Source organism: Ipomoea nil, unplaced genomic scaffold (genome assembly GCF_001879475.1).
Source record: "Ipomoea nil cultivar Tokyo-kokei standard unplaced genomic scaffold, Asagao_1.1 scaffold0465, whole genome shotgun sequence".
Classification (NCBI taxonomy): Eukaryota; Viridiplantae; Streptophyta; class Magnoliopsida; order Solanales; family Convolvulaceae; genus Ipomoea; species Ipomoea nil.
Window position 1 is genome coordinate 1114113 of NW_017616893.1, and position 13303 is coordinate 1127415.

General features: G+C 33.6%; 1 protein-coding gene across 1 annotated transcript; it reads right to left on the minus strand.

The window, feature by feature from the left end:
• Nucleotides 1-378: 378 nt before the first annotated feature.
• On the minus strand, nucleotides 379-4287 carry LOC109173134 (uncharacterized membrane protein At1g06890-like). Its single transcript, XM_019322400.1, has 7 exons — nucleotides 3981-4287; nucleotides 2923-3071; nucleotides 2642-2850; nucleotides 2458-2551; nucleotides 1561-1727; nucleotides 1253-1423; nucleotides 379-986 (listed from the first exon to the last, which is right to left on the minus strand). The coding sequence occupies exons 1-7, from the start codon at nucleotides 4051-4053 to the stop codon at nucleotides 704-706; spliced, it is 1146 nt and encodes a 381-aa protein (XP_019177945.1). The 5' UTR covers nucleotides 4054-4287; the 3' UTR covers nucleotides 379-703.
• Between the last annotated feature and the right edge of the window lie 9016 nt (nucleotides 4288-13303).

A 13303-nucleotide genomic window follows, 5' to 3' on the forward strand; every position in this document is an offset into this window, starting at 1 on the left:
CTTATAAAAACGACGTCGTTTTGGGCCAAAGCGCATAATGCATTGTGCGCCCTTGTGCACGGTATAATTTACCTTGAGCCTGTATGTAGACTTTTTGTTAGGCTCAAGCCTGGGCCTACAATTGGACTGGCCTAAAGCTTTTTTAAAAGTCCGTGCTGAGTCAAAAATTACACCAAAAATGAAAATAATTTTTCTACGTATTAAATTTTCAATAAAGTTTAAACTTTAATGCCTGATCCCATTAACACTTATGTTATAATGCCAAATAAAAATGGATTAAATTTTTTTGGTGCAAAAAAAAAAAAAAACAAAAAGGATTAAGTTTAACTCAAAAAAAACAAAAAAACAAATTGCTGTCAAACAAATCGAATAAAATTGAAAAAAAAAAAAATTGTCGGCGCGACAATAACATAGAAGCCAAATTGGAAATATTTGAGCCAATAAACTACATGCTCACTCCTCCAACACAAACAAATTGGGAAGCTTTCATATGAAATCTAATCTTAAAAACCTTAGCCACAATGCTTCAGGAGGGTTTGGTAACTTGGTTTAGGTCAGCTATCAACTACAATTCTCATCACAAGAACTCAAACTTTTGTTTCAAGCTCTTTACAACACTAACACAATCTAACTAATGAAGTTAGTAACACCTCGGCTTGCATTGTGGGTTCGCGGTTTTAATTTAATTACTTCCAAGGATTCACTAAACAGATTCGTCACCAAGACTTCCGTTCTCAGTACTGCCATTTTCCCCATCGTTCTTCAATTTTTGCGAGGAAAGTGGAGACTGTCTAGTGGGCGTTCTCGCAGCTTGCTGCTTCGATTTCAAGTTCAGATAAGTGTAGATAGACATACCAACAAGAGCTGTGGTTGCCCCGAAAATGCTAGTCACTCCGGGATTTGAACCGAAGAGCAGAAAACCAGCGAGCAGAATCACACATGTTTTGAACTGTCCAAGGACGACATGAGTGGTTGCAGATGTTTCTCTGCACGAAAGAGAATTAGTAGAGAAATAGGCTATGCATTCATATCCTATCTTCCTTTCATCAATTGTTCGATAATTCATAATTGATGAATAGACAATAAAGGCATGTGGTTTCTAAATATATAAATTTTTTATGCTAAAACTAAACTTAACATTATGAAAAAATTGAATTAAAAATAACTTTCAGAGTCGAACCTTAACCGAACCAGACACATAAAATAGGACCGAGGGAGTATAAGTTAAAACTGAAATGCAGAGGCTACTTACCCAAGTGCAAGAGCACCTGACCACTGAAGCAAGAAACCGAGAACAGCGGAAGCAAAAATAATCGTCGAGTTATAAACGTTCCAATTAAAGGAGAGAACGCCGGGCGGATCAAGCGATGGCATCAAAAGAACCAGAAAGAACAATGTAATAGGTGTGGTCTTCCACATTAGCCTGCGGACAAGGGCGATGAGATTTACTTCGGGAAGTAGTCAGATGAACTCAAAAACGATGTTAGGAGGACAAGATATTCGCTACTTATCAAAAAAACAAAAATATGAAAAGATGTTAACGAGAGCACAGGACCATACGCCAATGCGGTCCAGTTCTTTTGCTGCTGAAGATTAGACCATAGTATCTTATTAGTCGCACTTGGTACTATCCACGCTACAGCTATGCAAGCACCAAAGAAGTGAAATTGCAGATCGGTCACCGTAGCTACAGCAACGCCTATGGATACTATAGTAAGTGCAATCACCTGCAACATACCAAACGATCATTCCCAGACAAGTACCGTTATATATTTCTATCTTCAAATATTTGGATGATAATAACAAGGCAATATATTTATAAGTCTCTCGGTTAATGTTTACAAAGACTCTAAGAGAGAACTAGATGGACCATGACCACTAAAGAAATGCAACTGCCAAAAGCCACATACAAATACATACACACTCCATCCCAAAATTTTTGTCCCATTTTGTTATAAACTAAAATTAGGTCAGGTCACTCAACTGGGCTATAATGCACATGGGTCAAACCACGCTAAAAGATTCAATCCAACCAATTAGTTAGTTTAACACATGGCCTTATCAATCCGACGGAACATGGCCTTATCAATCTGACCGAACAAGCAGTCCTACAAAATCCACCAATACCCATAACCGGGTGAACCCAAAAACCGAACATGCTCTGATACCATGTTATAAACTAAGATTGAGTCAGGGTCACTCAATTGGGCTATAATGCACATGGGTCAAACCACATTAAAAGATTGAATCCAACCCATTAGCTAGTCTAACCCATGGCCTTATAAACCCATATGTTCTTTCTTAACCCGTCTATTTGAGTTCATGTTGGGAGTGCCCGAACAAATATCAACAATATAAGGAAACAGAAAATTAAATCTAAAATTGGTGTAGCAAAGAAAGCGAGATGTCTAGTTTTTTACTTGCACAGAAAGGTTCAAATTCAAAGCACGTGCTTACCTTCGGGGAGGAAATTCTTTTCTGGAAGAATATAAACTCAGCAATCACAATAGCGGGTGTAACTGCAATCTTAGCCATCTGATAAAATCCAACGCTGCCGATGTACAAGAATTTCACTACGGTGTGAAACACGCAAGCAGGGTACGAATATTATTTATGCAACAGATTAAGCAAAAGGGATTACCTGTTGTACTTCAAGCTGACATTTGCAAGACCGGTAGAGAGAGACATAACTATCCCAAGAGACAACAACGAGGAATATTTCGTGGACTTTGGCGGGGGAGACAATGAAAGGATAGAGAAACACTTTAAAATGGCCATTACCAACCAACTAAATAAGTAGTGTATGAAAGATAGACATATTGGATAATTGAACCCGACTTTGACAAGAACCTGTACAAATTAAAAGGTTATTATATAATCTATAAAGATGTAAGCAAAATGAACAAGGCTAATTTGACTAACCAATTTGTTCATCAATATAATGCCAACAGATACCACAAAGTTGAATGACAGAGCAACGATCGGGCCCCATAGGGTCGGTTGTCGCTTCGCACCTCCAAATACCCGTAATTTGCTAAACAAAGAAGCTCGCACCTCCTCTAAAGCCCTTCCTGTGGTAAAAGAATAGCCAGATCTTTAGTGCACTTACACACACACAAGCATAGGCAACATTTTAATTTCAAATTTGTTTCCAGGATACCCCAAATCCACAATGTACTTAACTAGTAATGTTTTTTTCTTAATACTGGCAATCAGAACCCTTTAGGGGTGACGAGGGAAACCCACAGCCACTACCCCTACCTGAGGGTGTCCGTTATAAGGAGGTAAACCAACCTAGGTTGCCCATACCTGACTGGGATTAAGTTCGTATCCTTAGCCATCTTGGCTAAGGTTATCCCCAATCATAACCCTTTAACCCTTTTTTTGCCAGACCACGATGTAGGAGGCACTTTAAGCCCGTACCATACTCAGATTAAGACTAATCCCCGTTCACACCGAGCTAGCCCAATTAAGGGGCAAAGTGCTGGCCATATTGAATAATAACCTTTTGTTCTAAGAGAATAAAGTCCAAATTCTTTTCTAGGCCTTCAATTACAGAGTAGAAATAAGCCAAAAATATTGATCTTTCTGCATCTAGATTAAACAATGCCTCAATCTCAAAAGGTAGTCTTATTCAAGAATTTCACAGAATCAGAAATAATCACTTCATATTTCTTCCGAACTTAAATATTACAGAATAAATAAATAATCAACAAAATGCAGAACAAAGTTCAAATCGTTTTACCAAAAGATCTCATCCCAGAAGCACTCAGCAACAAAATAAAATCAATCATTAAAAAAAAATTAAAGAGAATCAGAAAATTATAGCATTAAACAAACCTCAAATCAAGCATTTCAGAAAAATGGGGAAGAATTCTAAGTATTTCCCCAGAATGGGAAACCCCCAAACTATCAAGATAGATGCTTTGTCCACAATAAATAATGCCAAAAAGGGAAAATAATAAAATTGCAAAACTGACCTTTTTCCCCAGCATCACTATCCTTGCGCTTGAGAAGTTTTCTGACATCTTTTCTGACAAGAAAACTAAGCATATCTTCACTCACTCTCAACTACAATAATCTCTCACTTCAGTTCATGCCCAACAATGCTATTCCCTGGGCTTCACGGCATTCATATATCAGTTCGAGCTCCTTTGACTATTTTGCGAAAATTGAGGTTTAATGAAGGAAGATCTCTTTTCCTGTTGTGTTTCCTTGTGGGCGAATGTCTCGGTATTTAGTAAGCGTCAAAACACTTCATAGAAGACACTCGGGATAATTTTCTTTTTTCTGCTTTTGTGTTTTTTTTTTCCTTTTATACTTGTCATTTCTATTTTCTAATACGAGGAGTATTTGTTTTCCAATAGGAAAAATGTTCAAATTCACATAAAAGTGAAATTACGGTATTAAATTGTCTAAAACTATACAATTCGACTAAATTTGACATATTTCTCATGTTTTTCATGTCATCGTTGACGTGATCATCATCTTATGAAAAAATTATTTTTTAGAATTTATTTTAATAATTTTAAATAATATAAAATTATTAAAAAAAAAAAAAAAAAAAACCTCATCCCTTCCACGTCTTCGTACCTAGCTGAAGCTAGGGAGGGGGTGGGTTTTTTTTATATATATTTAATTTTATTTATTTAAAACAATTAAAATAAATTTTAATACAATGATCACCACATTAGCGATAACCAGATGAATATGTCAAATTGTATAATTTTGAATAGTTCAGAATTTAAATACCTAATTACACTTTTTTGAATTGAATAACTTAATTACATTTTTATGTGTAATTTGATGACTAATTTGAATCGTTTTCCTTTCAAATATAACATTATCTATAACTTTTGAAAGATACATTTTTTTGAAAGATACATTTGTAAAAAATTTGTATGAACTGTATTTAATCCAAAGAGTTACCCCAAGTTAATAAAACATTTATGTAATAATTAAATAAAAAAATACTTAGAAACTAAATATTTAATAGGAACGCTAATATTCTAGCTTATGCATTAACTTCTGAAGCCTATATTTAGATTAACTCATTGTATTGAGACTCTGTCCCTCTAATGTCACTATTCTTATTCAGTAATCTATTATCGTTTTACTTTTCAAAAAAAAAAAAAAATACTTAATAGGAAAATCTAACATAAGTATTTAGAATTTTAGATAGAGTAATATTAGGTGTATCTTATTTTCTTTAAATAAAGTTTAAATATATTAAGAGAATTTTATTCAGTAAGAACACATCTTTAATTATTCATTTGGATATAAATTATTACTACAAAATACTACAAGATTTAGCCACGCTCACACAGAGAATTTGTCGGGGAGCACTGACATTGCGGAGCGATTAAGGGAAAGAAAAGGTATGTCATGGAAATCAAATGAGTTTGTAGGCACACAGCGGGCCACGACAGCATCACTTAAATATTCGGTTATAATTACTTTTAAGTGTAGATTTAGAATTTTTGAAAAATGACATTCCAAAGTTATTTTTTGGAATTTTTTTATATTTGGGTGTTTAAAAAAAAAAGTCAAAAGAAAAATATTAATTTATTTACACTATTAATAAAAGTAAAATCCACTTCTTCAACTTTACCATTCAAATTTTTTTTAATATTAATTAATTAATGTACTGGTAAAAGAAATAATAACAGGGCGTTTGGTTGGAGAGGGAGAATTATGTGGGAAAGGAATTGCAATTTCATGGGGGATGAATTACTGGGAATAAAGTGGGAGTTTAAATCCCAGTGTTTGAAAACCAAGGATCTTGTGGTCCAATGGTATCTGATTGCTTTGCTAAGTGTGAGAGATGGTAGGTTCAAGCCTTGATGAAGGTGATTAGTAGTTTGCGTGTTTTCCTTCTCTTATAATAAAAAAAAAATTCCATTTTTTCTTCTTAAAATTTTGACTCATCACTATCTTTTTTTCTTCTTAAAATCCCAGGAATTAAAATCATAGGGGGGACATGGGATTTTAATTCCATGAAAGTGGGAGAATTGCAATTCCTTTCAACCAAACAAGTGAATTTTGTGGCCTTTGGAATTACGTGGAAATTAAGTCGGACAACCAAATGCCCTGTAAAGCTTAACTGGTAACAAAATGTTATATGAAAATTAACTAATATCTGGTAATATTTTTTGGAAATTTTACGTAATAACGTAATTTTATAAGAAAATAATAATTTATTAACTATTACATACACCAATAATAATAATTCAAATACTGATTTTACACCAATAATAATTACAAGTCTACACATGCAAAATCTTTTTCCTATTTATTCGAATACTAATTTTGCGTAAAGATGAATTCTTTTTACTATTTAAACACTTCATTAAACTAAACGTATAATTGTAAACTTCCAATGAATTTATGCGTCTGTAGGCTCCTATTTATACCAAATAGGCATGACTTCAACTCAAATCTATATTGTTGGAGGTGAACTTAATCCTAGAAACATAAGGAATGCAATCAAGGTTAGAGTGGTGCGTACCTATCATATTCTAAAGACAAGAGGTGATAAAATAATCAAGATCTATAGAATGTGTATTCCATGATGTAGATGTATTGTTTTTGTACTATAGTCTGAATAGTTTTTAATTCAAAAGGTTTTGTTAGTTTATGCATATGACTTTTTACTACATTTTTTTTACACTTCAATTTCAGGAAACTTTTCTACATTGTCATATTCCTAAAATTTATCTTCAAAAGTGGATGAAGAAATTCAAAGAAGGGCGAATTTACAGATTAAAAAATTTTTGGCGGTTACTAATTTGTATAGAAACAAAACAATCACTCACAGGTATATGTTGCAGTTCTATTCTAATACAACTGTGAGAGAATTTAATGATGTAATTTTTTCTACACATATTTATGATAGAAAAGATTATGATTTATTTGAAGAGATTATTTATTTGTCACTTACATTATCTTCTTTTTTTTTTCTTTTTTTTTTTTTTTTTTTTTTTTTTTTTTGTAACTTTATTCAGTGCGCAAGACATGATGCCAAAACTTCATTTCATCAACCACTATTCTAAAGCAAGCCAAGTCATTTGTCAATGTATAACAATTATAATACCTTCCAGTATGTGTCTGTTGTAGTTGTCCAACACGTTGCATTGATCCTTGTTAAAGTAGGCTTTGGGCTTTCAATCACATAACTAACTTATACAGAGGTTGGCATGTAACCCATGTACTAACAACACATTTTCTAGACATGGTAATTTAGGAACATGGAGTGTTCCTATTCCTAGAGTCTTCCCATTTTCTTCATTCCGAAAGGTAACATTCCCTTCACTGTACCTAACATCATTTAGGGTTTTTTTTTTTTTTTTTTTATATTTGTTATGTGATCTGAACAACCGCTGTCAAATTAACATTTGATATAACCTTCTCTTCTTTAGACAAGAATGACATGTAGTAGATGATCTCATCTTTTTCTCACCCAAACCAACTTTTTGAAGGGAGAAATGAATTTTCTCACAAATTTCTATTTTTTTCTGGTCTTTCTAAAAATAATAACACTCAGGTCTAGTGTGACCTCTCTATTGAAAGTATTAGCAAACAAGAGTAGCACACCGTCTCATAGTTCTTCGTATTAAGACTCTATGTATTTGAATCACATTATGAATTCCTATCCTAGTCTCCCTATAATTCCTACTTCCTATCCTAGTCTCTCTATGATTCTTCTGGTATATATTCCCCCAGTCTGTACAGTTATTACATAGTTCATTCAATACAGTTTTATACAGTTCTCATCCGGTATCAGTTAGCTAGGGTTCATAATAATTATTATTGTCGTCATTAATAATAATTATTACTGTAGCAACAGCCGATGGCATCGAACCAGGATACACCGTATGAGAAGCGGTCCAGTCAGCAACGTGGTTTTAAAGTTCAGTGTCAAATTTGTGATAGTTTCGGCCACACGGGCGCCAATTGTTTTCGGCGCTTTGACGAACAATGTCAAATTTGTAATGATTTCGGTCACACGAGAGCCAATTGTTTTCGGCGCTATGATGAACAGTGTCAAATTTGTAATGGTTTCGGTCACACGGGAGCCAATTGTTTTCGGCGTTATTCAGAGACTCCGGGTTCTCAAGCTAATTTGGCATTTCAGAATAGTTTGTGTGCTAAAACCTCGTCAAATCTCATACTTGGGTTCCAGACACTGGACCCACAAATCATGCAACTCCAGACATAGCTGTCATTTCTACCTCGGAGAAGTATACTGGTAATGACACTTTTTACATGTCGATGATGGTTTGGACCTGTCTATTAGTCGTGTTGGCCATGTTACTTTTAATACCCCTTCTAGGTCTTTTACGATGTCTAATATATTGCATGTTCCTAGTCTGTCTACCTCTTTATTATCTGTTCAACGTTTTGCTACAGATAATAATGTGTTTTTTGAGTTTCATCTTTTTTTTTTCTTGTGAAAGATATCACCACCAAGGAAATCCTCCTACGAGGCAGTAGTTCGGGTGGCCTATACACTTTTCCTGTTCCAAGTTCGTCTCCTTCCGCGTTTCTCTCCGCTCGTGCTTCCGCTTTGGTTTGGCATGATCGTTTAGGTCATCCTTATCAGTGTGTCCTTAGTCAAATTCTTCAGTCTTGTTCGGTTAGTGGCTCTAGCCGTACTATTTATTGTAATTCCAGTTTATGTTCAGTGTGTCAATTGGGAAAATCTGCACGTTTCTCTTTGGCACGTGTTGAATCTAATAGTTCGGATGTTATTGATTTGATATACACTGTTATTTGGGGACCAGCTCCTTTGCTATCCTCTAATGGTTATCGTTATTTTGTCATCTTTGTTGATGATTATTCTCGTTACACTTGGTATTTTCCTATGAAGCAGAAATATGATCTTTATGTCAAATTTGATCAATTTCGTGCTTTAGTTGAGCGTTCATTCAATCGTAACATCAAGTCCAGTCAATCTGATCTAGGAGCTGAATATAAGAAATTACATTCTTTGTTTGTGCAACTAGGCATTAATCATAGGCAGTCATGTGCATACACTCATGAACAAAATGGTTGTGTCGAACGAAAACATAGACACATAGTTGAAATAGGTTTAGCTCTCCTAGCCCGTGCCTCTATTCCATATAAATTCTGGGATTTTACTTTTGAAACTACAGTTTATTTAATCAACAAAATGACATCCATTGTGTTAAATAACTCTAGTCCTCATTTAAAATTGCATAACTCCCATCCTTCCTACTATTTTCTTCGTGTCTTTGGGTGTCTATGTTACCCTTATCTCAAACCATACAATCGTCACAAAATGTCATATCGGTCCTCTCCATGTGTCTTCCTAGGTTATCCTGAGTCGTTTCGGGGGTATAGGTGCATGGACTTATAGACTAACAAAATTTATGTGTGCAGTGCAGACATGTAAGGTTTGATGAGGCAGTATATCTCTTTGCTACTAAAAATAAATTGCAGGCTTCTCAATCGGTATAGACTTATCCGTGGGCTGAATCGGTTCTTTGTCCGAGTGCTACCGTCGCTACCCCGCCTGGGCAGTCTCATGACAGCACCAATGTTGCACCTAGCGGTGACACAATTGCACCGCCTTTGCAGCTGCACACCGCCAACGAGCCAGCTAGCCTGCCCGAACACGAGCCGCATGACCAACTTGTCCAACCGGCTGCACGGCCTCGTGGCCGACCTCGGGGCAAATCTGTGAAGTCCACCGTCCGAACTCACGTGATGAGCACTCAGAGTAGGTCACAAGCTCCACCATCAGCTTTAACGGTTCAGGTTTGTCCTTCGGATCCCACTTGTTACTCTCAGGCAGTTAAGTACACAAAATGGCGTGAAGCCATGGATCATAAATTTAATGCCCCCCTTCATAATCAAACATGGTCTCTCGTATCATCACAAGCAGGTATGAATATTATTGGATGTAAGTGGGTCTTTCGTACAAAACAAAAGGCAAATGGCTCCATTGAGAGACATAAGGCAAGACTAGTAGCAAAATGGTTCAATCAGGTTCCTGGGCAAGATTTCTTTGACACCTTCAGTCCAGTGGTCAAGCCAACTACTGTCAGGTTACTTCTTTCTTTGGCTTTATCATCTGAGTGGACTGTTAGGCAACTTGATATTCATAATGCCTTTTTAAATGGAAATCTATCTAAAATTGTGTACATGAAGCAACCACCTGGTTATATTGATGCTCAGTATCCGAATCACATTTGCTTGCTAAAAATGTCTCTTTACATATTAAAACAGGCACCTAGGGCTTGATTTAATCGTTTTCACACCTTCTTACTATCTATTGGTTTTGAAGCATCAAAAACGGATGTATCCTTGTTTTACTACTCACAAGGATCTGATTGTGTATATCTGTTAGTTTATGTGGATGATATAGTTATGATGGGAAGTAATCAGGATCTAGTTACTCAGTTAGTGTCAAAACTTTCTACTGCATTCAAAATTAGAGATCTTGGTGAACCTGGATTTTTTCTTGGAATTGAGACAGTTAAATACAATGATGAAATTTTACTTTCACAACAGAGATAGATGAATGACATTCTTTAACCTTCTGGAATAGCCACATTGTCATGATACAAGAGAATAGTTAATGGATTAAAAACTACTTTGATAACATCCTTGAACCATCATTTATACCAAAAGTAGTTCTCTATTGCAACTGAGCCTCCACGGGATCTTCTGTTCTAGCAACGTTACACTATAATCAAGTTCAAACACCTATTCTAATATACAAAGGACTTTCTACACCTATTTTTGCAAAGAACTAGTCCAACAACAAAATATACCTAAGTATAACACTAACAATGTCTTTTCTCATTGGCTCTTTACATTTGTCTTATGGTTTTCTATCTAGGGTTATGTTATGATGTGTTCTTATGCTTCTATGGCCTTTTTTTTTTTTTTACCTTATCATTATAGGATTAATAACCTCTCATTGGCTCTTACAAACTAGATCCGGTAAAAAATGAGTTGCTCTTAGTTTTATCTACATAGCTTATCTTCTTCCAGAGTTCCTAGGCTCTTTAGCTTACAAGGAACATTTTTTCCTTTACGTTTTCTGATGATAATGCAAGCTAACCAGGGCCGGCCCTGGGGCAACGGCAGGCTGGGCCCTTGCCCAGGGCCCATGCTTGGGGAGGGCCCCATCCTATCTCTTATATATATAGTATATATGAATTGAGTATAAGTAATTTATATACATATGTTTTATAGTAAGGTGAATTAGCTTGTTGGTAAGATACTTAAATTTCATTCTCATTTAACCAAAGGCCCATGATTCAATCCTTTCTTTCACATTTTACAATTCCTCAACTTTACTTCTTTGCTTATATTTTAAAAATTTATTTTTATTGATTTTTTGTGTTTAATGCGGAGTAGTATTTTTAATGTAATTTTTAAATATATAAATTTTCATATATTTATATTAAATATATTATGAAAATTTTTTATATTAAATATATAAATTTTTATATTAAATTTTTTATGAAATTTCTAAATTTATAAACTTTTATATACTTATACTAAACATATTATGAAAAATTGAATTAAAAAAATTCAATCAACCCATGTTAACGAAACAAGACACGTAAAAATATGACGGAGGGGGTTATATGATATATTTTGAGATTGAATTATAAAAAAATTAAAAGATAATTTTCTCTGTACCTTTTTATGAATATCTAATCAATGTAATATAGAATATTCTATCATGTGTCATTATATGTATTCAAATTATTCTTTAAAAAGTTTAACATTTATCTATTTAAAAGAAAAAGTATTTGTATTCAAAAAAAAAGTATTTATAAAAATCATATAAATAATATAGAAGATGTGTGATTTATAATATGCTTTATATTATCTAGATAATTATGTTTCATATCTTTTTGCATTTTTTATTACGTTTTGAAATATTTTAATTTTTTGCTCCTAGTCAAAAAATATTTTTAGCTTTCCATATGTTTGTAATTATTGTTTTATAAATTTTTAATAATAATTAATTTATTATTTATTATGATAAATGTTATTGTTTATAAGTTTACTCGATTTTAAATTATTTATTCATTTTTATAACTATAATATTATTTATTTATGAAGGCACTTATATGATTATTTATTATTTTGCATTAAGAAAAGTACCTAGAAATTTTTTTCATGATTATTGTTGTGTATGTCAAATTGTTAAAAACTTATTAATCTTATTTAAAGTTATCGTCATTAATAATTTTTTTCCTTATCTAATTTAAATTTTAGACATGAAATATATATTAACCGGGGCCCTTTTTTTTTTTTTTTTTTATCTTGCCCCGGGCCTATAAAATGATAGGACCGACCCTGAAGCTAACTTAAGAGGTGAGCCTTTGGGCCTCGGGTTTTTTGTGTGCTTGTTTCTTTATTTGTTTACGTCAATACGATTAGTTAAGTGGTATGATAGCTTGGAGCAAATGGTTATCAATATAGACATCTCAAATCAATTCATGGTTGTCCATTTGTCCAAAATGGAAATCATAGGGTTACTTGTGGTGTTAACATTAGTTTCAATGGTAAAGTGGCACCCTAACTTACAAAAAGGACTATCAGCAGGACCGTTTCATTAAAAATAGGGGCATTGTCTAATAGTTTAATTTAGACATGTATTATTTTTGTTCCGAGATACAATCTAAATATAATAGAGTAAACTGCAAAGACAAAGACAATAAAAGATAGACAACAACATAGAGAGAGAGATATTTTTTATTTATTTATTATGATAGAGATTTCTATTTATAAAGGTAAGAAACATAATCTCAAAAGATCTGATGAAGATAGAAGTCTTGAAGATCTACAAAATCTCTATAACTAAGGTAATTGAGTTCAAATCAATTTGGACTTCAAGTTATTGTATTATATGACAAAAATAAAAATGTAATTAAATTTTTTTGTCCAAATATAATACAAAAAAATTAAGGGAAAATGGCACTTTTTACCCCTGAGTTATATACTTATAGCACTTTTTCCCCCTCAATTATTTAGGTAAGCACATTAGCCCCCTTAATTATTCTAAAAGTGGTACTTTTTCCCCCTGATATATTAAATTGACATTTATACCCTTAAAGTAAACATTTTATTTATTTTACTACAACAAATTATTGCGTATACGTAGGGATGACCACGGTTCGATTTGAATTGAACGGATACTAAAGCAATCGAATTAATAGTTTACGGTTATAATTCAGATCTAGAACCCAATATTTAAATTTCAATTTATTAAAATTATGTATCAAAAAAATTGAATCTTGAACCGTGAACCGGC